This window comes from Acomys minous, assembly GCF_964271855.1.
Source record: "Acomys minous genome assembly, chromosome: 15".
Lineage (NCBI taxonomy): Eukaryota > Metazoa > Chordata > Mammalia > Rodentia > Muridae > Acomys > Acomys minous.
In genome coordinates this window covers 93735834-93762071 of record NC_140497.1, presented here as the reverse complement: position 1 = coordinate 93762071, position 26238 = coordinate 93735834, and the positions used below count along the sequence as shown (strand labels likewise).

The 26238-nt window shown below is 47.7% G+C and overlaps 1 protein-coding gene and 1 long non-coding RNA gene across 3 annotated transcripts in view; one reads left to right on the top strand and one right to left on the bottom strand.

Annotated features, from left to right (window-relative positions):
- Window positions 1-461: 461 nt before the first annotated feature.
- NUDT9 (nudix hydrolase 9) lies at window positions 462-22468 on the bottom strand. Of its 2 annotated transcripts, none has more exons than XM_084758235.1 (8): window positions 22365-22468; window positions 16508-16747; window positions 9639-9734; window positions 8540-8626; window positions 7445-7556; window positions 5816-5962; window positions 5011-5095; window positions 462-893 (listed from the first exon to the last, which is right to left on the bottom strand). In XM_084758235.1, the coding sequence occupies exons 2-8, from the start codon at window positions 16702-16704 to the stop codon at window positions 715-717; spliced, it is 903 nt and encodes a 300-aa protein (XP_084614361.1). In that variant the 5' UTR covers window positions 16705-16747; window positions 22365-22468; the 3' UTR covers window positions 462-714. The 2 variants fall into 2 exon arrangements, with proteins under 2 accessions (XP_084614361.1, XP_084614360.1); XM_084758234.1 differs by lacking the exon at window positions 22365-22468 and adding an exon at window positions 22041-22351.
- The window catches only part of LOC311584137, a 27510-nt gene continuing 23677 nt past the window's right edge, over window positions 22406-26238 (top strand). The window contains exon 1 of the long non-coding RNA XR_014774800.1: window positions 22406-22516. This is a non-coding gene — a long non-coding RNA (uncharacterized lncRNA). The remainder of the gene's footprint in view (window positions 22517-26238) is intronic.

The following is a 26238-nucleotide window of genomic DNA, read 5'->3' as shown; positions in this document are numbered from 1 at the left end:
TGGGGTTGGGATTAGGGTTAGAGTTGGGGTTGGGATTAGGGTTGGGGTTGGGATTAGGGTTAGAGTTGGGGTTGGGATTAGGGTTGGGGTTGGGATTAGGGTTAGAGTTGGGGTTGGGGTTGGGATTAGGGTTAGAGTTGGGGTTGGGGTTAGGGTTGGGGTTGGCGTTGGGGTTAGGGTTGGGGTTGGGGTTAGGGGTAGGGTTGGAGTTAGGGTTAGGGTTGGGGTTGGGATTAGGGTTAGGGTTGGGGTTGGGGTTAGGATTAGGGTTGGGATTGGTGTTTGGGTTAGGGTTGGTGTTGGGGTTAGGGTTGGGGTTGGGGTTAGGGTTGGGATTGGGGTTGGGGTTAGGGTTGGGGTTAGGGATAAGGTGACACCCTCCAAAAGATGTCAACATCAGCAGGACACCTCTACTCAGAAGGGCAGTAGGGAAAGCTAACAGGAAGAACCAGAAACACAAGTCCCCACCTGTTGGCTTCATTTTTATTGTAACTACAATTCTTCAAAGAACATTAGTATTTAAATTTGTTCAGACATGCTTAAATACATACAAAATCTGACAGTCTCTTATCCCTTTGAGAAGAATGCTGGAAATTCAGTGTTCTTCATAATAGTCAGTCATTTTACACTGTTGCAAATGTTTCCGGGTGGCCTTTGTGAGTTCTGGGACACTGTCCACAGGGCAGCCTGCTGGCCTCTGGCCTCAGGGACAGGCTATAGCCCATGGTTGTCAGTAGCACAGTCCTCGCTCCAGTGCGCATCCCGTTTCTCTGCCACGAGCTGGATGAACTGCGCATGGCTGGCGTAGAGCTTGAGCTGGTCGCTGATGTCGACCCACTTGACTTTCCCGGCGTCATCGCCAGCCTCCAGGGTGAGATTGTCCATGGTCTCCCCTGTTTCCAAAGACAAGCACCAAAGAAGGGAATGTGTTTACTCCATTCTCTCAATGCAATTCTTTATCTTCAAACAGTCTTAATAAAGATGAGATTAAAATCATTGTAATGACAATTTTAGAATTTTGGTTTCTTTAAAAACACAGCAACAGTCTAAGAACATGTTTTCATTTTAATCCAGGTATGGGGTGTGAGGTGCAGGGTGTGGGGTGCGGGGTGTGGGGTGCAGGGTGCAGGGTGTGGGGTGCGGGGTGTGGGGTGCGGGGTGTGGGTGTGAGGCTGCTTCCCAGCAGCTGACTATGATTTGCCTCCTGCTCTGGCAGAGGTGTGGTTTTGCCAGCTTCGGATAGTTTCTGTGATTGTGTGATGTTTGAATTCTGGGAACGTTTCCGAGGGTGTATAAGTGCTAGGACCCGAGAGGTGTGGGGGGTTGTTGGTTGGTTGTTGTTGTCGGTCATGGTTTGTTAAGTAGTCATGCGCAAAGGACAAATAAGAAGAAAGTAGCCATCTTGACGGCCAAGGTCAAACTCGCCCCAAGGAACGCGACGCTGCTAATCAGCAGGAAGCGGCCTGACAGTAATGTCTCCCCTTTTCTGTTCTTCCCTCTCCACTTTTTTTCTCTCTATCTAGTGTTAGGGGTTGACAGGGTGGAAGAAAAGAAAGATGGACAAGAGAAGAACCCACAAACTACAAATCATCGCTGTTATCAGGTGGCCACAGAATTAAAAACCAGCATATTCCAAAATGCCTAAACTTTAGTTGAAATTAAATTAAATAGTAGATGAAACAGTAGATTAAATATCAATAAGAAAGCTTTTCTCAGATGGGTGGTGGCACACGCCTTTAACTCTAGCACTTGGAAGGCAGAGACAGGTGGATCTCTGAATTCAAGGCCAGTCTCGTCTATAGAGTGAGTTCCAGGACAGTCAAGGCTACACAGAGAAACCCTGTCTTGAAAAACAAAAAAACAAAAAAACAAAAAAAAAGAAAAGAAAAGAAGGAACAAAGCTTTTCTTTTTAAAGACTATTCTCCTTTAGACAGAGACAGAGACAAAGAGAAAGAGATATTATGTAATATAAAATCCTTTATAAAACTAAATTCCAGAAGGATTACAGAATTAAATATAAGACACCCAAAAAGCATACTTATAACTCGTTTTATAGTTTTAAGTTATATAATTGGATGCCAAACCAGAAACTATAATACAATATGTCCATAATTAAATTTATACATTTATAAATGTCATTATTGCTAGATATGTAAGTGGCTATTTCTATAGGACAAATAGACAGTGTTTACCCACTTTTTGGAAAATGAATTCTCTCTGTGAGCATTAATCAATAGCAGTCAGAGAGGCTTATGTACCAGACTGTGTTCCAGGCACTGGAGAGCAAAGTACTTTACAGGGCCGCAGTTCAGCTCAGCAGTCAGTGCCTGCCCAGCAAACCTGAAGCTCTGGGTAAAATCCTAACTGCTAAAAATAAAAGTTACAGTGAACAAGGTGTGATGGCCTACAGCAGCAACCCCAGAGTCCCAGAGGACTGAGGGGGATGTATTGTCCTTAGCTCAGAGCCAGCCTGGGCTACATAATAAGACTCTGTCTCAAAAAAAAAAAAAAATCCAAAGGAAAAAGAGATAAACTATTTAAGGCAACGTATGTTTTATGTATGTACATAAACATTTAATATTTAAACTATGTTCTTTAACTTTTATTTATTTTTATGTGTATGGGTGTTTTGCCTGAATGTATGTATGTCTGTGTACCAAGCATGTGGCAGGTGCAGGAGGCGGGTGCAGGAAGGGGTCAGAGGACGGCCCTGGGTCCCCCGGAGCTGCAGTTATAGACACTCAAGAGCCACAGTAAGGGTGCTGGGAGTTGAAACTGGGTTCTTAGGACAAGCGGACAGTGCTCTTAACTGCTGCACCATTGCACCTGTATCTCATCTTAAAAATGGACAGAACCGAACCTTTCCCCTTTATGACACAGGTTAAAGAATGACAGTGTTACACAATGGAGTGTCACAGTCACTAAACATGGAGGTGACTGAGCCTGACATGGCCGGCCATAGCTGTAACCTTAGTGTTTGGGAGTCAAAGACAGGAGTTCATGGACAGCCTGGGCTATACAGTGAGTCAGTACAGCCTGGGCTATGAGGCAAGCTTATCTAAAAACCAAACAAACAGACAATAACCGAAGCTGATGGATGCCACCATCAAACAGTGCCCAGAATATCTTTTTAAGTGAAATACCAAGCAACAGAACAGAGCCTGCAGCTTAAGCATCTCTCATCTGTTTATTTGTGAAGCTACATACAGTTTGGAAGAAGCCAAGGCAAGATGTTAATTAAAGATTGTGGTTTTATATTTCTTTTTTATGTCATTTCCTTTCTCAGTAAGTTTCCATTGCTTTACCTATGTAGAAAGCACCACTACAGTGAGCCAATGAAAGTCCTTCTCAGAAGATAATGTTTTGACAACAGGCACTAAGCGCCAGTGGCAGCTAGCATGCCTGCTCTACATCCACCGCACACCTGCACAGCCTGAGAGACACACAGCTGGCAGGACCTAAAGGGTCCGTCCCTGGTGCCCATGTTTTATATGAATGACATCTAGACTTCCTTTGATCACTTGATATATCACACAAAACGAAACCGTTTAGTATTTAAAGATACAGGGTTAACAGCCACCTCTCTCACTCTAGTATGAAGAAAGCTGAACTGAAAACAAACAGTTCTCAGATCCAGCAAAGAACACGGGGTCACATGTGGGCCACCTGTTGGGTAGAAAACCCATTACATCAGGGAACGGGGAATAGCAGCTAGTCCGAAACACACCACTTACCCCTCGTGTACAAGTATGCTATGAAGAAGGGCACACCTTAGGTCTTACCAAAGGTCCCTGAGAGACACACAGAGGTGTGGGGAAGACAGGTCGGTAAGACCAGGGGAGCAGAGGTCTGGCACCCACAGCTACGGCAGGGAGTAAATGCAGCCACACCTTCCCAGACAGACATAAAGCCTTTACAGCTCTGCTTGCCTTAGTTTTTTTGTTTGTTTGTTTTGTTTTCAGGGTTTTTTTGTTGTTGTTGTTGTTATTGTTGTTAGATAAACCATGGCCAATCTATACAAGCAAAGCAAAACACATTAGGATTTATGAGCAAATAATTTTCTTTTTACAGAGAAAGAGAGATCAGCCACCCACTGGGTAGATAATACCCTTTTGCTCTTTGGAGAACAGGCCATTTGTTTTTCATCTCACAGTTAGGCTGTAGAAACCCATTCTAAACTCCGTTTGCAAGTGTCTTCTAAGCTCCTGGACTAGGAGATGCACTGAGCGTCTTGTTGGAACCGCTGCAGAGAGAATGGAAGCTGACTTGCTGGAGTTCCCCAAGGCCTCAGAAAGACAGTAAGGGAAAGACCCAAGTCCTGGGAGCTCAGGAAGGAGGGGCTGGTCCAGGACACCTGATTAGCATAAGACTAGGCAGCTCAACAAAGAGCCAGAACAGGAAGTTCCCAGAAAGATGGCCTCTGTCCACTGCTACAGATGACTGCCAAACGCTTGAGACCCCACCCAGCTAGTAAGAAAGGGTGTTCTGAGGAGAGAGCTGACCGTTCTGAAGACAGCAGGGTCCCTCCTCCTCTGTGGGAAGAGATTGTCTCTAAAACCTCAGGGAAAGATGTGCTCCACAGCACACACTGCTTACAGACGTGGCAGGCCCAAGGCTGAGCCGAGATGACCATATGACTGACAACAGGATGACTGTAAATGCCATTTCCTACCTCATCACCAAGCTGCTCCACCCAAGTTCTCACGTGCTTTTGCTCTTGTTCACACAGTTGCTCACAGTTTATTAATTGTACTAAATAATGCTGGCTTTAAATTGCATTATTTTAGCCTATAAATCTAGGCCTCACGTACCATCAACAGAGTAAAGACATTTAGTCACTACTAATAAACGTCACAGGCTTTGTTCTAATACTAACACCTTCACGTGTAGATAAGCACAGCCAGCTGGTCTGCAGCGCTGCACTCCAGAGCTGACGTGACCGGACAGACACCTGGGCTTCAGCTGGTCCCACAGCTCTAGGCAGTGCGACACGCTAAGTACAAAGTTACCTGTGTCATCATGGTAGTTGACGGCCTCGGTCTCCATCCACGCGTTGTCAGTGTTCCGAGGGTCATCCACGTACCCCTTATATATCTAATTGCAAAAGAGGAAACACCAGGCGAGGGTGAGACCAGAGCAAGCAGAAAGCGAGCTTCCTTCGTTTTCTTAATTCATGTGAACGCTTCCCGCTGCACTTAACACTACTGACCTGGACATTTGAAAAGGTTAAGATTTTGTGGTATTACTTGTCTTTACCCCCAAATGCTTACAAAGAAATGTAAATAGCATAGAACCTTAACCTAGCTTCACAGGCTTGTTTTATATTTTCAGGAGACCATATTCTCTTTTGAGGCAACTTTAAAATTCACAAAATCCTGAGTCCCACAGAATTTGAGGGGGGCTGGGAGCACAGGTTACTGAAGGGACACGCTTAGTGTGCTGGTGCCCCAAGCTCAACAGCACCGATGGGAAACTGAGAAAGTCAGCTGCTTTTGGCAAAGGTTCTATAATACAAACATTTTTTTAATTTTAGTATGTGCTGTGTTTATCATTTCCCACGTTGAAGGGCTTATTATTCTTGATAAACCTAAGAAATACATAGATCTCTTTAATAGATTCTCAATATGTAAAAAAGTAGCTTGTTTGTCATGTGAGTCCAGACCTCAGCTGAAGCAAACTCACGTGCAAAGTAGTAAATGACCAATGAGCTAAAGCCAGGCTAGAAAACCTTAAGCAACAGTGCTTTGGGACCAATCCCAAGTCCCCGCTGCCAGGCCAAGCCCCCCCAGGACCCAGCCTCCAGGAGCTCCTCACCACCAGATGCTCCTGGCTGAAGAGCGCGTGCAGCTTCTCCTCGATCTCCCTCTTCTCAGCGCTGGACTTCTGTAAGGAGTTCAGGGCTTCCTCGCCAAACTCCCTCTTCAGCGTGGCGCTGATCTTCTCCCCGGGGTCCACCATGCCCTAGTCACATTGTTAAGAATGGTCAGCTTTCCCACGTTCCACACACACTGACTGAGTAGCACAAGACACACGGATGACTGGATCTGCCCACAACTGCGATCCCACCCCTGGGAGAAGCACTTCTTAACCCACTGGTTTCCAGCACAAGCAGCCGAGAAAGGCAGCGCGGACAGTAATCAGTACAGGGTTAGGCAAACTGGAGCAGGCAAAGCCATTTCTTGATTCTTTCCAAACTCAAACTACAAGGCCTGGAGGCCAGGAAACAGCACACAGATCTCAATGGTCTCCCCGTGTCGTTCACTTCATTGCAGGCACGACTTCTTCCGTTTGCAGAATGCACAGCACCAAGCGCGTCCTTCTGAGAGCTGCTGCCCCGGCTGTTCGTTTTGTCCAAAACCCCAGAGCCCATGGGTTTCTCCACAGAAACTACTCACTGAGTTCCTTCACAATGGCATTTAAATGTCACCTTCCCCAAAGGCCCTCTCCAGCTAAGACTGCAAACTCTCAACCACTTTTCACTTCCTGTCTTGCTTTAGGTTTTCTTTTATCATCTACTAGCATAAAATGCATTTAACTTGGTCAGCTATTACACTGTCTGCCTTTCCCCCTGGAAGGTAACAGAAGACAGGGCTATCGGGTCATGCAGCTCTGTCACACCTCAACGTCTGCAATGCTGACAAAGGTACGTAGTCAACTGAGGAGATCAACAGCTCCAAAAATGTATCCATGACAATAGCTGCGTCATTGGTCAGAACTTCAAGTGACAATAAAACGGCACGAAGCATTACTGTGTCACTGCACTTGGCATGAGAGAAGCTGGGTGCGCTGTCTCACACTTAGCAGCCTAGGCCTGGGCCAGCTACAGTGTTTCCCTCCGTCCCGTCTTACAGCACAGCTGGACACTTGTAAAGCGTCATCTTCACATCAAACACCGCCACCTCCCAATAGGCATAAACTGTAAGACCTCCACCACACTTATGAGACACATTTCAAAGGCCACTTCAAATCTATCAATGGCACTCTTCCTGATGGTGACATGGAATTTCAAGGAAAAGTCTGTAGCAAGTGGCATCTTTTTATTACCTTAAAAAACTATATGGATTCAATAAATAATACTACAAATATAAAATTGAGTTTAGAGTAGGGTACTGAGATGGGCCTTACATAGCAAGTGCCAACTGTGTGCCAAGCATTCCTAGGTACCTCTCTGAGGTAAATATGGCTGCCTTTGTTTTCAAGATGAGAGCCTGGACTCCATCAGCCAGCAGCAAGTGCACAGGGCAGAGCATGAGCCTCGACCTCGCCAAAAGCTCTTTTCCAAAGATGTCAGAATTGTACTTGAATTCTGAAAGCCTTACATCAGCCTAAACTTGGTGACAAGGAAACTGCATGGTGGGGCGTGAAGGAGCAGCCCCGTCACAGGAGCCTCAGCAAGGGAGTCACTGAGCAGTGACTGCGTCAGCGGACGGCGGCCATGCTTACCCCCGGGATCGCCCATTCTCCACAGTCTTTCCTTTTTATTGCAACAAACTGTAAGATGTATTTCCCAGAGACGGGATGTACGATTTTATTCCCACTCTCATCTCTTTTCCACCTGGGAATGGGGACAGAAAACAGCAACGGTTCCAGTTTACACCTGTGACAAAGTGCTCACTTACCTAAAATCGTTCAACTTAAAAGCAGGGTTTTGTTTTGGTTTTCCCCCATTTATTTATTCAATCACGTTATAGCCTGATCACGGGCCCCACCCTCTCCTCCTCCCAGTCCCACCCACATGCTCTCTGCCCCCACATCTCCCTGCCCTTCTCCTCAGGGAACATTATCCCAGCTGCCTCATGTGTCTTGAAGTCTCTTGCACAGTAGGCCTGCGTCTTCTCGGCTTGTCTAAGAACACTGTGTGGCAAGCACACAGTGAGGAAATGACTGGTGATGCACTTCCGTGGACATGACTCCAGTGCTGAGCAAGGCATGACTGCACTTACTCATATTTTCACATTTCCACCCTTGCTCTTCAATGACCAAAACCTTAATTCTTATACTTTTTTATGCCCTCTAAAGTACCTCCTCAGTGCCAGAAAAAAGTTTTCATAAATATCTGCCAGGTGTCTCCAAACTTTTGACACTGCAATGTGACTGTCATTTTACAAAGCTTGCGAAATGGGCTCTACAGCCCCCACCCCCGAAAGTCACCTCATACTTTAAGTCAGGGTGTCATGTGCTGGCCACATTCACTGGGCACTGCACGCAGCCTGCGGGCAGTAGGCTGGATGCCTGGCAGATATGCTTGGCCCACACCCACAACATAAAACCACAGCTTAGTTAACCGGCCTCAAATTCATAGCAATCCTCCTATCTCAATCTCCCAAGTATGAGGGCTACAAACACAGGCCACACTGCCTAGCTAAAACCACCGCTTTGTATTTATATATGTACAAACATGTGGTTTTATACCTACACACACACACACACACACACACACACACACACACACACACACACGCGTGCGCGCACAGCTAACATTTGCATTTTTCTGATCACTTAGCTCTCTGCTACTGAAGCACCTTACTGGGTTTTCACCTGGTGATAATGGGGTCTGCAGCATGGTTTGGGCCCCATCTCCCCAAAAGACCCCGACCAACCAGTCCTGTCCTCCCTGCAGGATTCCTAAGGAACAAAGAAAAAAGACCACCAATTACATACAATCAATTGGATGTGTTCATTTTTTTAAAATCTAGCTTGATACAACGTGCACGCACACATTGGGATATGTGCAAGCAGGTGCACGTGTACATGTGGAGGAACGAGGTGTGTCCATCAGCAGCCCCCAGCTTACTGAGGGAGGCCGACCAGCCAGTCTGAGGTAGCCCAGCTAGCCAGCTTGCCCCTGGGATACCCTAACATCAGGCCAAGGCAGCCACCGTGCCTGCCCGGCCCTCGTGTGGGCTCTGGAGGTCCAAGCTGCTGTCTTTAAGCCCGTACAAGAGCTTTATCCTCCAAGCCACCCTCCCAGCCCCCAACTGACTTCTTAATATACAACCAGAAAAAACCGTGGGTGGCAGGCACCCACACTCACGCCCCATGCTGCTGCTGCGGTTGAAACTGAGTGGCTTCTCATCTTGTTCGTACTAAATTCACAAGCGTCTTTTTAAACAGTCACCTGGCCAACTGACAAGGTTTTTTTTCTCAAATTCACAGAAAGACAGGAATGGGAGATAAACAAAAAGAGCCTTGATATTAACACTGCTGGGGTTGACTTGTCTTTTCAATCACATTTAGTGTGTGTGTGTGTGTGTGTGTGGGTGTGTGTGTGTGTGCGCCTGCATGTGTGCACGTGAGAGTGTGGGTGTGTCAGAGAACTCCCTACAGGAGTCAATCTCTCCCCCCACGTGAGTGCCAGGCACCCCAGGCAGGTGGGGCTCAGCCGGGAGCGGATCTTACCCACCGAGCAATCTTACTCCCAGCAAAGTTTTATTTTCAGTCTTGCATGTCTCATGTGTTTGGATAAATTCTTATTTTAAGCTATTAGCTCATTTGGTAAATAACCACTGAAAACATGAATTTTAACCCTTTTTATAGTTGATTCAACTCCGTACTACATCGGGCACTCACGATCACATTGAGAGTGCCACACCTGTCCTTCCCTTCCAGCCTTTGGGCTCCTTCTCCCAGCACCCACCTGGGTCTTCCATTTTCGATCTCGTACAGGCCGTTCTGGCTCTTTCTCTCAACATGCCCATCCTTCTCATTAAATTTGGGAGAAAAGTTTCTTTCACTGCGATGAGAATGACAACGCAAATAAAATAATGATTAAATATCACCTACAGCCGAACAATATAACTCACTGATATTCAAAATAAACAGTATCTTTGAAACAGTAAAAATTTAAGAGTGAGTTCTGGTTTACAAATCCTCTTATTCAGTGAAAGCAGGCTCCAGGAGGAAAGAGCAGAACACACAGGGTTATGACAGCAGGGAGGAGCCTCCTACAAGCGACCACCATCTGCACTGCACCAGCAACCAGAGGTACCCGTGGCCATGCCAAGGCAACTGCTGCCTCCCGCAAGATTCCATACCTAAGATTCCTTCTGAACACTGAAATCTCTAGTTTCAAAGGAACTTTAATTTAATGCACATTGGTTAATATTGTCAAATATTCACATTATCAAAGTTCACAAAGGATGAGTTCATCCCATCATCTACACAATAAAACACAATGCTGCAGATCCTGACCTGAACTGCACTTGTTTACTGAGCTTTACTGCACACCTCAGAAATGAGTTTATGCCTCAACAGAACACTTTGTAAATAAACAGTATTTTAAAATTTGCAAATAGGCCAGGTGTTGCTATGCACACCTTTAATCCCAGCACTTATAAGGCAGAGGCAGGAGGATCTCTAAGTTAGACATGAGCCTGATATACAAAGTGAATTCCAGGACAGCCAGGAATATACAGAGAAACCCTGCCTCAAAAATACAAAACAAAAAAAGAAAGAAAAAGAAAAAGAAAAAAACTTGTAAATAAATTAAAACAAGAGCAAAATTAACCAGACCCAGAGGCCACACCATGCGTTGAACCTCTACAGTCAGCACACACATCCAGAACAGAATCTGTGAGGTTTTACATTACGTTTTACACTTTCTGTATCAAATATATTTTTACACACTTATTCACCACCAAACCCAAAAAAAAAACCCATGAGAATTTGAACTAGAAAAACAACTAGCAAATACCCTCTGTCCTAGGCCATGGCCATAGCCTACACTCAGTCCCTCAGCCGAAGTGCTGCCCCTCTTGTTCCCCCCAGGCCACACTGCCCAGGCGGCACTTGCTAGTTCTGCTAAGGAAGGGGGCCTGGGCTCTCTTCCCTCTGAGACTGTGACAGCACTAAGAGTGAAGAGGGTAGACTCGGGAGTCAGGGGCGCTAAAGCCTAGGTTATACACTGCTAACAGCGCTGCTTTCTTTTCTCTCCAGCTTAACATGGCAGACTAACATGTGGTCACTCTTTCTGTATTTTTTTATACAACTATGTCTGCTTCCTAGTTTATAAGAAAAAAAAACAACGCTTATAAGATGCTATATGGCAATGAGCTTGTAGGTGACACATTAAAGAAGAAATCATCATGGCACAGTCTCGGTATTGCAGAAGCTAAAACACGGTGGTCTCAGGAGGCTGAGGGCGGCAGGGCGGTTCCCGGAGTCTGAAAATAGAACAAGGCGTGGAGGGGGCAGCCTACGCAGCGGGCAGTGAGGTGATGGGGGGCAGCCTACACAGCGGGCAGTGAGGTGATGGGGGGCAGCCTACACAGCGGGCAGTGAGGTGATGGGGGGCAGCCTACGCAGCGGGCAGTGAGGTGATGGGGTGCAGCCTACGCAGCGGGCAGTGAGGTAATGGGGGGCAGCCTACACAGCGGGCAGTGAGGTGATGGGGGGCAGCCTACACAGCGGGCAGTGAGGTGATGGGGGGCAGCCTACGCAACAGGCAGTGAGGTGATGGGGTGCAGCCTACGCAACAGGCAGTGAGGTGATGGGGGGCAGCCTACGCAACAGGCAGTGAGGTGATGGGGGGCAGCCTACACAGCGGGCAGTGAGGTGATGGGGGGCAGCCTACACAGGGGCAGTGAGGTGATGGGGGGCAGCCTACACAGCAGGCAGTGAGGTGATGGGGGGCAGCCTACGCAACAGGCAGTGAGGTGATGGGGGGCAGCCTACACAGCGGGCAGTGAGGTGATGGGGGGCAGCCTACGCAGCGGGCAGTGAGGTGATGGGGGGGCAGCCTACGCAGCGGGCAGTGAGGTGATGGGGGGCAGCCTACACAGCGGGCAGTGAGGTGATGGGGGGCAGCCTACACAGCGGGCAGTGAGGTGATGGGGGCAGCCTACGCAGCGGGCAGTGAGGTGATGGGGGGCAGCCTACACAGCAGGCAGTGAGGTGATGGGGGGCAGCCTACGCAGCGGGCAGTGAGGTGATGGGGGGCAGCCTACGCAGCGGGCAGTGAGGTGATGGGGGCAGCCTACGCAGCGGGCAGTGAGGTGATGGGGGGCAGCCTACGCAGCAGGCAGTGAGGTGATGGGGGGGCAGCCTACGCAGCGGGCAGTGAGGTGATGGGGGGCAGCCTACGCAGCGGGCAGTGAGGTGATGGGGGGGCAGCCTACGCAGCGGGCAGTGAGGTGATGGGGGGCAGCCTACACAGCGGGCAGTGAGGTGATGGGGGGCAGCCTACACAGCGGGCAGTGAGGTGACGGGGGGCAGCCTACACAGCAGGCAGTGAGGTGATGGGGGGCAGCCTACGCAGCGGGCAGTGAGGTGATGGGGGGCAGCCTACGCAGCGGGCAGTGAGGTGATGGGGGCAGCCTACGCAGCGGGCAGTGAGGTGACAGGGGGCAGCCTACGCAGCGGGAAGTGAGGTGATGGGGGGCAGCCTACACAGCGGGCAGTGAGGTGATGGGGGGCAGCCTACGCAGCGGGCAGTGAGGTGATGGGGGGCAGCCTACACAGTGGGCAGTGAGGTGATGGGGGGCAGCCTACGCAGCGGGCAGTGAGGTGATGGGGGGCAGCCTACGCAGCGGGCAGTGAGGTGGTGGGGGGCAGCCTACACAGCGGGCAGTGAGGTGATGGGGGGCAGCCTACGCAGCGGGCAGTGAGGTGGATTTACACGGGACTAAGACTCCTGGTGCCACTGCACACTTCAGAGACTTTCTAGGCTATTTCGAAAGGCTGGAAGAAGTGATTTGGAATGTTTTCATCTAAAAGAAAGGATGTTTGAGGACACGGCTATGTTTAAGCTGATTCAAATGTATATGTGCATCAAAATCTGAGTATGTGCGGTCTTATGTTTTATACATGAGCTAGAATATAAACGTAGGCTGACAATGTACCTTAGTGATAGGCCACTTTGACACTTAGCAATGCCCACCACCAAAAAAAAAAAAAGTAAATAAAATAAATAAATCAAATGGATAAATAAGTTTTAAAATAGTTTTTAGATCGACTGCATGTGTATTGAGTGCTTTGCCTGCATTTATTACAGGCGCCGTGTGGTACCTGGTGCCCATGGGGATAAGATCAGTGAGACGCCTGACACTGCAGGCAGGAATGGCTGAGCACTGCCACGGGCCTGCTGGGACCAGGTTCAGGTCCTCCACAAGAGCAGCAAGTGCCTGAACTGCTCCAGCTCCTGAACACCATTTAAAAGAGAAGATATTTTACTACAGCAACATCTCTGTCATTAGCAAAACATAAGGCAGGCAAAATGGGACCATGTCGCTGAAAAGACACGAGGCTCTGATTATGCAGGATTGATTCTGTAGAGAGACCACGGCTGACACTGTGTTACACGCCTGACGCTCGCTCAGCAGACCACAAATGATCTATCTCTCCACAAGAAAAGGGGTCTAAGATAGTGACAGCATGTAAGGTAGTGACAGCTATGTATGTAAGGTAGTGAAAGCTATGTATGTAAGGTAGTGACTGCTCTGTATGTAAGGTAGTGACTGCTCTGTATGTAAGGTAGTGACGGCTCTGTATGTAAGGTAGTGACTGCTCTGTATGTACGGTAGTGACTGCTCTGTATGTAAGCTAGTGACTGCTCTGTATGTAAGGTAGTGACTGCTCTGTATGTAAGGTAGTGACTGCTCTGTATGTAAGGTAGTGACAGCTCTGTATGTAAGGTAGTGACGGCTCTGTATGTAAGGTAGTGACGGCTCTGTATGTAAGGTAGTGACAGCTATGTATGTAAGGTAGTGACTGCTCTGTATGTAAGGTAGTGACTGCTCTGTATGTAAGGTAGTGACGGCTCTGTATGTAAGGTAGTGACTGCTATGTATGTAAGGTAGTGACGGCTCTGTATGTAAGGTAGTGACAGCTATGTATGTAAGGTAGTGACTGCTCTGTATGTAAGGTAGTGACTGCTCTGTATGTAAGGTAGTGACGGCTCTGTATGTAAGGTAGTGACTGCTATGTATGTAAGGTAGTGACAGCTATGTATGTAAGGTAGTGACGGCTATGTATGTAAGTTAGTGACAGCTCTGTATGTAAGGTAGTGACGGCTCTGTATGTAAGGTAGTGACTGCTATGTATGTAAGGTAGTGACTGCTCTGTATGTAAGGTAGTGACTGCTATGTATGTAAGGTAGTGACGGCTCTGTATGTAAGGTAGTGACAGCTATGTATGTAAGGTAGTGACGGCTATGTATGTAAGTTAGTGACAGCTCTGTATGTAAGATAGTGACTGCTCTGTATGTAAGGTAGTGACTGCTCTGTATGTAAGGTAGTGACGGCTCTGTATGTAAGGTAGTGACTGCTCTGTACGTAAGGTAGTGACAGCTCTGTATGTAAGGTAGTGACAGCTCTGTATGTAAGGTAGTGACTGCTATGTATGTAAGGTAGTGACTGCTATGTATGTAAGGTAGTGACTGCTATGTATGTAAGGTAGTGACTGCTCTGTATGTAAGGTAGTGACGGCTCTGTATGTAAGGTAGTGACGGCTCTGTATGTAAGGTAGTGACTGCTATGTATGTAAGGTAGTGACAGCTATGTATGTAAGGTAGTGACGGCTCTGTATGTAAGGTAGTGACTGCTATGTATGTAAGGTAGTGACTGCTCTGTATGTAAGGTAGTGACAGCTCTGTATGTAAGGTAGTGACGGCTATGTATGTAAGGTAGTGACTGCTCTGTATGTAAGGTAGTGACTGCTCTGTATGTAAGGTAGTGACTGCTCTGTATGTAAGGTAGTGACTGCTCTGTATGTAAGGTAGTGACTGCTATGTATGTAAGGTAGTGACGGCTCTGTATGTAAGGTAGTGACTGCTATGTATGTAAGGTAGTGACTGCTCTGTATGTAAGGTAGTGACGGCTCTGTATGTAAGGTAGTGACGGCTCTGTATGTAAGGTAGTGACGGCTCTGTATGTAAGGTAGTGACTGCTCTGTATGTAAGGTAGTGACTGCTATGTATGTAAGGTAGTGACGGCTCTGTATGTAAGGTAGTGACGGCTCTGTATGTAAGGTAGTGACGGCTCTGTATGTAAGGTAGTGACTGCTATGTATGTAAGGTAGTGACGGCTCTGTATGTAAGGTAGTGACTGCTATGTATGTAAGGTAGTGACTGCTCTGTATGTAAGGTAGTGACGGCTCTGTATGTAAGGTAGTGACGGCTCTGTATGTAAGGTAGTGACTGCTCTGTATGTAAGGTAGTGACAGTTCTGTATGTAAGGTAGTGACTGCTCTGTATGTAAGGTAGTGACTGCTCTGTATGTAAGGTAGTGACTGCTATGTATGTAAGGTAGTGACGGCTATGTATGTAAGGTAGTGACTGCTATGTATGTAGGGTAGTGACTGCGATGTATGTAAGGTAGTGACTGCTCTGTATGTAAGGTAGTTACTGCTATGTATGTAAGGTAATGACTGCTCTGTATGTAAGTTAGTGACTGCTATGTATGTAAGGTAGTGACTGCTATGTATGTAAGGTAGTGACTGCTCTGTATGTAAGGTAGTGACTGCTATGTATGTAAGGTAGTGACGGCTCTGTATGTAAGGTAGTGACGGCTATGTATGTAAGGTAGTGACGGCTCTGTATGTAAGGTAGTGACTGCTATGTATGTAAGGTAGTGACGGCTCTGTATGTAAGGTAGTGACTGCTCTGTATGTAAGGTAGTGACTGCTCTGTATGTAAGGTAGTGACTGCTCTGTATGTAAGGTAGTGACTGCTCTGTATGTAAGGTAGTGACGGCTATGTTAGCTGTTTTTACTGTGGTGATGACGTTACAGTGCACATGTGAATCAAATATCTTAAATACATATAATTTGTGTAGATTATAGCTTGGCAAAACTGGAAAGAGAATAAAAGGGAATATAATCATAAAATATGAATCAATTCATCACTTCCAGGAACATAATCAAAGCACGTTCCCTTCTCACGTCTCCATTCCCAACTCTCTCTCTCTCTCTCTCTCTCTCTCTCTCTCTCTCTCTCTCTCTCTCTCTGTGTGTGTGTGTGTCTGTCTGTCTGTCTCCCTCTCTCTCTCTCCCCCTCTCTCTCCTCCCCCTCTCTCTCCCCCCCACTGTCTCTCCCTCTCTCTCTCCCTCCCTCTCTCTCTCTCTCTCCCTCTCTCTCTCTCTCTCTCTCTGTGTGTGTGTCTGTCTCTCTCTCTTTCTGTCTCTCTCTCTCTCTCTCTCTCTCTCTCTCTCTCTCTCTCTCTCTCTCTCTCTCTCTCTTCACAATCTCATACAGCAGCCCAGCTCTGCCGGAAACAGCAGAGGTGCACGATGGTTAACCCAACTAGAACATGCAAAAACAGATGTCACCAGATTCTTATATTTAAAATCAAACAGCAGCGATCTCAACCAGAATAGAGCTGCCTCTTCAGGGAGATGCTCACAAATAAACAAGCGGGGACTGTTTCCTTTGGGCAAATTCAGGCAAACATATAAACTGACTTGTAACAACACCCAGCATGAAATAAAGTGATTTTTCACATGTCAAGTGGAAACTTAAGAATGCAGACCTCTGTAAGCCTTAGACCCAGGGCCCGCCACTTATCTGCTCACCTGATCTGGGGATCCGCCCACCTGGGGCCTGCCAACACAGAGACTGCCGTATACTCCACGGGGTTGTAGTCCTGCCACTCAACCAGCCAGCCCACCTTCTCGTTAGGAACCTGACTTCGCTGGACTTTTGAGCCTGGGTAAGGAGACGTCCGGGCCTTGTTGTGGGAATTCTCTTTGCCATCATTGGAGCCGGACATGATGTTGGCACTCAGGTGAAACCCACAGAATGGAAATGGGTTTCTGAGGAGAGAAAAAGAAAAACGTCTCAAAACACTCCAAAAGCATGTGAATCAAAGAGCCCAGCTTGGCGAGCCCAAAACAGTTTTCAACTTTAAAACTTTTAAAAATCAGAAAATTAGGACTGAGGAGATTAATACCGATGGTTACATGTGTGCAATGGTTACATGTGTGCGATGGTTGCATGTGTGCAATGGTTACATGTGTGCAGTGGTTACATGTGTGCGGGGGTTACATGTATGCGGTGGTTACATATGTGCAGTGGTTACATGTGTGCAATGGTTACATGTGTGCAATGGTTACATGTGTGCGATGGTTGCATGTGTGCAATGGTTACATGTGTGCAGTGGTTACATGTGTGCGGTGGTTACATGTGTGCGGTGGTTACATATGTGCAGTGGTTACATGTGTGCAATGGTTACATGTATGCGATGGTTGCATGTGTGCAATGGTTGCATGTGTGCAATGGTTGCATGTGTGCAGTGGTTACATATGTGCGATGGTTACATGTGTGCAGTGGTTACATGTGTGCAGTGGTTACATGTGTGCAGTGGTTACATGTATGTGGTGGTTACATGTGTGCAGTGGTTACATGTATGTGGTGGTTACATGTATGTGGTGGTTACATGTGTGCAATGGTTATAGGTGTGCAATGGTTACATGTATGCGGTGGTTACAGGTGTGCAATGGTTACATGTGTGCCGTGGCTACAGGCGTGCGATGGTTACAGGTTGCGATGATGATGGGTGTGCAATGGTTACGTGTGTGCGGTGGTTACAGGTGTGCCGTGGCTACAGGTGTGCGATGGTTACATGTGTACGATGGTTACATGTGTGTGATGGTTACATGTGTTTGATACCCAACACCTAAGTCAGACAGCTCACAACCACCTACAACTCCAGCTCCAGGGTCTCCAGCCTCGGACCTCCAAGTGCACCCCACCCATATGCACATCCAGGTCCACACATAAGCATTAAAAATAAAAAACAGTTTTTAATTAAAGATCCAAGTTAAGAACGTGTAACATCCACAAGAAGTTTTTCAAATATGAAGATTTTTAAAAATAACCAAATCTGGACTGGTGAGATTACATAGCCAGAAAATGCTTGCCATATAAGCATGGGACCTGAGGTTAGAGCCCCAGCCCCGGCATAAAAGCTGGGCATGCAAGCACACGCCTGTCACGCCAACACTGGAAGTGAAGAAAAGCTCAGTAGCTCCAGGTTCAGTAAAAGACCCCATCTCAAACAATAAAGTGACGCCGGGCCAAGGAAGACATCCAATGTCAACCTCTGGCTGCTGTGTGTGTACACACACACACACACACACACACACACACACACACAAACTAGTTAATTTTATTAACTATTGCCTACTGACTACAATTATTTTAGCTGAGGAAACACAGAACTTTTCTTTTGTGTTCTTTTAGGAAAGGGGTATGGGTTATGAGAACTCAGCCATGAACACAAATACAACCAGGAGTTTATAAATAAGTTTACTTTAAAAAAAAATATGTATCAGGTCTTTGTGCAGACATGACTTTTTGGTTCATTTCAGTGACACCATAAGCTGTGACTGCTGAGTCCCATCAGCACAGTATAATGTTTTTGTAGGAAACTCCACGCTGTTTGCTCTGCCTGCCTTCAGTGGATTCACTCCACGCTGTTTGCGCTGCCTGCCTTCTGTGGGTTCACTCCACGCTGTTTGCGCTGCCTGCCTTCTGTGGGTTCACTGCACGCTGTTTGCGCTGCCTGCCTTCTGTGGGTTCACTCCACGCTGTTTGCGCTGCCTGCCTTCTGTGGGTTCACTGCACGCTGTTTGCGCTGCCTGCCTTCTGTGGGTTCACTCCACGCTGTTGACTGTCTATAGATGCACGTGGAGCGTAAGATGTTCGCTCTCATCTATGTTGCACGCACTCTTCACCCTGAGGGGCGTTCACACCCTCCTAGAGGCTGGGTACAAGTGTAAAGTGGGTACAAGTGTAAAGTGGGGTATATGACTTGACTAACTATATACAAAGTGAAAGGTGCAATTCCAACAGTGGGGACAGCCAGGAAGGCCACCAGTCAAAGCCAACCTGACTTGTTTAGCAAGACTGCTTCACAAACAAATAAAAGCGGTAGGTTTTCATTATTTTCCTATCTGATGACAGGCTTACTTCAGCTGCTTCAGATCTGGAAATCCAAGTCATAAATTCTCTGAAAAATAAAGATCTTCCTCACTCAATCAAGCTTACATGCAAAAATATGTGTGAACAGACATATTGTCAAAATTTGTAACCAAACTCCAAATGTGTGTTTTTAACAAGCAGAGGTTAGCAGACCGCTGTTCTCTATTTTAAAATGAGAGATAAGTTTCATGGACCAGAATAGGGCAAGAAAAAATATTTATTATTCTATTCTAAAAATATTTGAGTAATCTGAGGTTGTCTGTTCCCTGATTTAGGAAAGACTAAGGAAGTAGAATTGTACCAAGGTGCTATCCAATCTTATAAGAGGAGACTTACATACCTGACTGCTTACTTTACTAAGTAAATTTAATTTCTTAAGAAAAATACTGGAGCTGGGAAATGACACTTCTGCTAAGAGCAGCCACTCCCGATCACTGAGGACTAGAGTTCAGATCCCAGTACTTAGACAGTAGGCCAGGCAGCCCACCCACCTGTGACCCCAGCTGTGAGGAGGGGGGGCCAGGAGGGTCCTGCCAAAAACCCCGCAAGCCCTGGGTTCAGGGAGAGACTCAAGGCAAACGGTGAGTGATAAGACATCCAACATAGCCAGGCATGGTAGTGTACACCTGCAATCCCAGCACTTGGGGAGGCAGAGGCAGGCAGATCTCCGTGAGTTCAAGGCCAGCCTGGTCTATATAAGGAGTCTAGGACAGCCAAGGCTACACAGAGAAACCCTGTCAGCATCATCTTCCAGGCTCCACGTAAGTACACACACACACACACACACACACACACACACACACACACACACACACTCACGCAGACAAAACCCATAAATATTTTAAAAACAAATAGCAAAATAAAATCAGACTACGCATGCTCCCCACAGAGGAGAGCTAATCCCGTTACATCTGCTGTCCAGTGTGAGGCAGTGCTGGCTCTCAGAACAAGAATACTTCTTATGCACACAGACAGCGCCTAAACCGTCTTTAGTGCTCTACAGAACTCTGCAGGGAATATATTTGGCCTAACAGATGAGAATCAGGAAACTAATAAAATGTATCTTACAGAGGAAAGGCCAGTTCCTAAGACTGGCGAAAAAGAAAAAGAAAGAGAAATCCAATAGCTGCCTGTTGCTTCCACCTGAAGAGAACCTCGCTGCTGTAGTTTATGAGAGGTAAACTCGAACTTGCCAGGCGATCTCCTAAGCACTGGAACCCTGCTCACACCTCTGACCCTGACACACCCTTGCTCTGGCGTGTGTTGCGGCGGCACACACTCACAGCAGATCAGAATCCAGACGCAGGCGCTAAGCTCTACGCTGTTGTGCCTCAGCTTCATTTTTAGGTCACACGTGTGACATGTGAACACAAGAACAAAACATAGGATCTTCTCTACAAACTTATGTCACCGGTAAAACCTATTGGGAAACGAAAAGTGGACTTTCCGTAGTTTTTACTGATAAAGATCTTTGAAACTGGGTCAACCAGAAATATAACTACAAAACTATGACTTCCTGGACTTCCCTTAATTGTTAAGAGTCGCAGAATCGTTTTTAATATATTTTTATTCATTTATTCTTAGGGAACTCTAGACATATAGATGTCTCACACTGGAGCCGTGTATGTGCGCGTGTGCGTGTGCGTGCGTGTGAGTGTGTGTGTGTGTGTGTGTGTTGATCATATTTCCCCCACCCATTCCTCCCAGATTCCCACCCCACCAGCTATGTTCCGTATTTTTACATCTTGTTTTGGTTATGTGTATTGTCAGCGCGTGGGAGGGCTCTGCCTGCCAGCGCAGTGAGGGCAATGGGCAGAGCCCTTCAGAGCCCCTGGAGCTGAGTTTACACCTAACTTGGGTGCTGAAGGCAAAGTCAAGTACAGCAAGAGCTCCTAACTGCTGAGCTGTCCTTCCACCCTCTTTCTAAACAGCCTCAAGTCTAATTAGTGCTGGGTAGTACAGGGAGGGGCCACAGTGGTGGAAAGGGCCCAACCCATGAGGGGCCACCCCCTAAAGAAAACTACAGTCCAACCCATGAGGGGCCACCCCCTAAAGAAAACTACAGTCCAACCCATGAGGGGCCACCCCCTAAAGAAAACTACAGTCACAAAGCTCTTGACGACACTTCTCTCGTCTCTGCCAGATACTAAACACAAAGTTGCTGACTTAGCCCTGGGCTTTTCTTCTAGACACACCGCCTTAAGAGCTCCTTTCCCAGTAAAGAACAGCCACCAAACAACTCTACACTGTTCTGGAAAAAACCAACAACAACAACAACAAAATGTCACTAGTGACTTCCAGAGAGCTGAGTTCTTCCATCCGCTGCCCCACTTAAGATGTACAAAAGGAAGTTAATTCACACCAGCACTCTGGAGGGTTTATGAGCATTGTCAGGAATACAGAAAATGAATGGAACCACGGGCGCCTGCAAACCCCAGCAGAAGCAGTTCTATTTTCAAAAAGGTGAAGGAAGGTGTCACTCCTGTAAGGGGGAATCCACAGAAATGTCAAACTTGGTCTCTCACACGGACCCAGAACCACGGAACTAACCTCTTCCCTCTTTGGATCTCACCCTTAGTGACAGTTTGCCTCCTGGATAAAGTGGTATCTGTGTTTCAAGGAGAAAGGGTTGGGGCACTGGTGTCAGAGAACTTAACAGAGCCAGGCTTACAAACTTTCCACGTCACTAGGAAATAAAGTTGCCGTCACCTTGGCCAACAGAGAGGGCAAAGAAAGAGCTTCCCAGTCCCGCGGCACCAGCGCACACACTTCAATTTCCAGTCCGTCTAGGCAAGCAGGAGCCAGTCAACGCCTGCCTGCGCACGGAAAGCACTCACAGCCGGCTACTCGGACCAACAGTATGCATGTTTCCATTTTATGTATTCGGTATAACCCTAACTCGGGGCAACACACAATAAACGCTCTTTAAACTCTCCGGTGACGTATGAAGTAATAACACTGGCGGCTTATCCAGGAGGGCAAATTTAAAAGCCCGGGATCTAGAAGGGTCCTTGCTATCGGTTTTCCAAAATCCAGTACGCCGCCGAAGCCTACAGAACCGTCGGGAAAGGAAGATGGGGATCGCAGGTCTGCGAGCCGCAGCCCGTCCTAGAAACGGGGTACCTGGGCGCGGAGATGCCGCGGCAGCCTGCGGACCGGACAGTCACAGACGCGAGGGCCACTGAGAGCGACACGGTGGCTACCGCCTGCCCCAGGGAGCGGCCGGCCATGGGCGCCCGGCGCGCAGCCGGCGAGGGGTGTGCGGTGCCGGGCCTCGAGCCCCGCCGCGAGCCCCCGCTCCGGGCACCCGGGCACTAGGACCCGGCCAGGCTGCCCCGAGCGGGACGCCGGCGTCCAGCCCAGCCGGGAGTCCGCAGCCGGCGGCGCCCGCAGACCCAAGACGTGCCCGGCGCACGGCAGCGCTTTACGACGGTGCCACAAACCAACCTGTCTGCCGTACTCCGCGTCTGCGCAGGCGCACTGGGGCGCTGAGGCGAGCGGCTGAGAGGGGAGCCCGGGAACACTGAGGCGAAAGCGGAAGGGACCCGGGTGTGATGAGACCTACGGATGCAGCCACGTGTTTCTGGGACAGGAAGGCGGTACGGTGTCACGTGAGCAACGCGAAGCTTTGCGAAGGCACAGAGTGATTTAGTGGTGGTTATTGAAACTGCAGTGGCCTGGTTTCCAGAAGTAAAGTGACTTGCTTTTCGAAACTTGCCCACACAGCGGATTCAGAGGCTGTGCGGGCATCTCGCCAGTCACGTGACACCCCCTCTCCCCCCCCCCCCCGCCCCGAACAAACGAGGAGGCACCCCAACCTGGAGAGCATCCTTCATGCTGCTGTCCGGGGTTGGTAGTACCTCCTATAAGCCTCTTGTCCAAAAGGACAGCCGGCCCCCGTGTCCCGCTTGAACCCCAAAGCTCTGAAATTGGCATGCAGAGTGGATAATTAAGTAACGGACAAGGGCAGAAGTGGTTAGCCAGGTTGAAAGTGGTAAAAGCAGGTGTAAAGCAGTTTGCAGTCTGCCCTTCATTCGTTTACATGTTAATGAGACCAATGTGTAAGGTGGGTTTTTTTTTGGGGGGGGGGTTGGGTTTTTTGGTTTTGTTTTTTGTTTGTTTGGTTGGTTTGGTTTTTGGTTTTTCGAGACAGGGTTTCCCTGTGTAGCCCTGGCTGTCCTGGACTCACTTTGTAGACCAGGCTGGCCTCGAACTCACAGGGATCCACTTGCCTCTGCCTCCCGAATGCTGGGATTAAAGGCGTGCGCCACCACCGCCCGGCCAAATGTGTAAGTTTTAAATATATCATTAACTTCGGCCTCTGTAGAAACACCGTAAAGCGTTGGCAGTTAGTGTCTGATTAACCGTTGGCAGGTCAGTCAAATACTGAAAACTGCAGGACTTGGGCTAGGAACAGCCATCAGAAGCGACTCTGCTATATAAACACAGATCACAGCAATTTAGATTTACACCCCTTCAAAATGCTCGTTTGGGAAAACTCAAAAGTATGGGGTTTTCTTTTGCCCCCCCAGCCCAAACCTGGTCACAGATAGGTAGGACCCTGAAGCAAAGTAAAGATGCTAATGATTTAAAAATAAAATGGCCGGCAACAGATATAGTGTGAAGATGTTTATTATAGCGGTAGGGGCGGGTGCCCCCAGGGATAGATACAGACCCCCAGAGATAGATACAGACCCCCAGAGATAGATATAGACCCCCAGAGATAGATACAGACCCCCAGAGATAGATATAGACCCCCAGAGATAGATATAGACCCCCAGAGATAGATACAGACCCCCAGAGATAGATACAGACCCCCAGAGATAGATACAGACCCCCAGAGATAGATATAGACCCCCAGAGATAGATACAGACCCCCAGAGATAGATATAGACCCCCAGAGATAGATATAGACCCCCAGAGATAGATATAGACCCCCAGAGATAGATATAGACCCCCAGAGATAGATACAGACCCCCAGAGATAGATACAGACCCCCAGAGATAGATACAGACCCCCAGAGATAGATACAGACCCCCAGAGATAGATACAGACCCCCAGAGAGGTGAAGAGAGGTAAGAGAGGAACACGCGGTAAGAAAGGAAGAGGAGAGCAAGAGAGAGGTAGGTTTGCCCTTTTTATAATCTTGGGGAAGGGCACACCTAGTGGCAGGCAGGTGATGATGTCATAGGTTGCTAGGCAGACTGGGGCAGAATGCTAACATTCCTACCTCCCCCTTTAATTAAAAAATGAGGATGTTGGATTGTTTTTTTGTGTAAGGTAGGTTCAAGTGTGTAAATGTAGGTTCAGAGAGAGAGAGAGAGAGGGAGGAGGAGGAAAAAGAAGGAGGAGAAGGAGAAGAAGAAGAAACCAAGAACAACAAAATGTCCAGATTATATGGTGAAGGGAAAGGAACAGCTCTGCCCTGGAAAGTTCAGGGTAGAGGGCAGGGTGTGTCAGCCATGTCCTGCAGCAGACAGGGACTGAGGAGTGCTGGGAGAACCTGGAGCTGTTTGTCCTGGGTCTGGAGCACAGCATTTCTGCCTTTTGTAAATGGATTAGGGGTGAAGACTTTTGACTGCTTCCTGCTGTCAGTAGGGCGGCGACAGGGGGTTAAAAGGCTGAAGTGTTGGCCAGGTCCTGAAAGGGCAGGCTGCTGTATTCGATGTCCAGGGTCTGGGAACATCTGCGGCTAGGAGGGGCAATGCAGGCCCAGCAGACATGATCTGTGAGGTTGGTCTGGGCCACCTGTGGGCGTCTGCTTTGACGATGTCCTGGATGTAGGAAGTCTCGCAGGAGACTGGAACATATATGTGGGCAAAAGACAAAGTCAGTAGGTTGGGGAGAACTTTCCCATTAGGCGGACATTTGAAACTCTCAGGAGAGCAGAGGAGAGAAAAAGGCTTGAAAATCAGGAGCCGCCCTCCGTTTTACCTGATTGCTGGTGGTAATTAAAAGTTTTGTTTTGGATTGTTGCATCTGTCTTAAGTTTGGTTGCAGAGGTGTGTAAGCTTAGCATTCCTTAATGTGGGCATAGGAGTTTGAAATTTTCCAGAAGGCATCCCAGAGGAAAGCCTGAAGGGATGGTGATGGACCGTTCCTGTGGGGAGAGCAAAAGTCAGTGACCTGTCAGGGTGTCCCAGAGCAAGATTGGTGCAATCTGCTCCAGCAGCTTGTCAGCACTGGTCATAGACCAAGGGTGTGGCCCAAGAGCAGACACGGTTACCTAGCACTAGGGTTTCAAACACGAACGAGATGGGGAGGGAGACAGAGCCGAGGGACATCTCAGCCAAGGGAGAAGGTCCTAGATGAAGGGTTTGGATGTAGGTTGGCAAGAACGGCAGGAAGCGTTTTCCGTCAACTAGAAGGGAAGACTCAGTAGTCAGTCGGTGTTGGGAGCAAGACTGTAGCAGCAGGGTGGGTAGTTAGGGAGGGGAGTCCCAAAGCCAGAGAAAAAGAGAGGAATCCCACACTCAGAGATAGGCGATAGGTGGGAAACTTAGGCTGTTCATTGGCGGTATTTATCTGGGTTTCATTTGACCTGAGAGGTGGGTTTTCTGTAGCTTACAGAACCCTTTCATGTTTGCAAAAACAGGTAAACTTTAGACATGCTAGTGTCATCATTGTTTGCCATCTGCAGTGAAACACACGTTGTAGGAAAAGGCAGTGGACATATAGCACAGCAGAGGCTTGGTTAACAAAACTTGTGTTAAAAGCATGACTACTCTGAGGTGATCTTAAGAAAGGTAGAAGCCTTCCGGAACTTTCTGACACCTGTGGAACAGTAACCTGAGGAGGACAGAAACCTCCTCCAGAGCAGAAGGGCAGAGGCTCACTTGATCTTGATTTTCAGCATCAGTACACATCATGAAAGAGGGGCTCTGTTCAGAAGACTAGAGGTATATAATTCTAGCACAATGAGAGACATTCTAAGAAAAAAGAGAAACCAAAGGGAATTTAAAGTCTTGAGCTTGGACGTATGATAGAGGATAATATAGTGGAATGTTTTCCCGTGGATTAATAAATCAGAGCTCCACTGATTAGTGTCAACACTCTGAACAGTTAGTACAACAATAGCATAGCAACAGGAAGAAATAAAACATCTTTTTAGATATTTTGACCTTCATAACTTGTATTTATCAACTTAAAACACTTTCTTAGACCTTCTGACATTCGTAACTTGCATGTATCAATCTTAAAACACCTTCTTGAACCCTCCAGCATTCATAAAAACACCTTTTTAGACCTTCTAATATTCATAAAAACACCTTCTTGGAAGCTTTAAGACATAGATGGAATTGTCATGAGCAGTCCCTGTTCT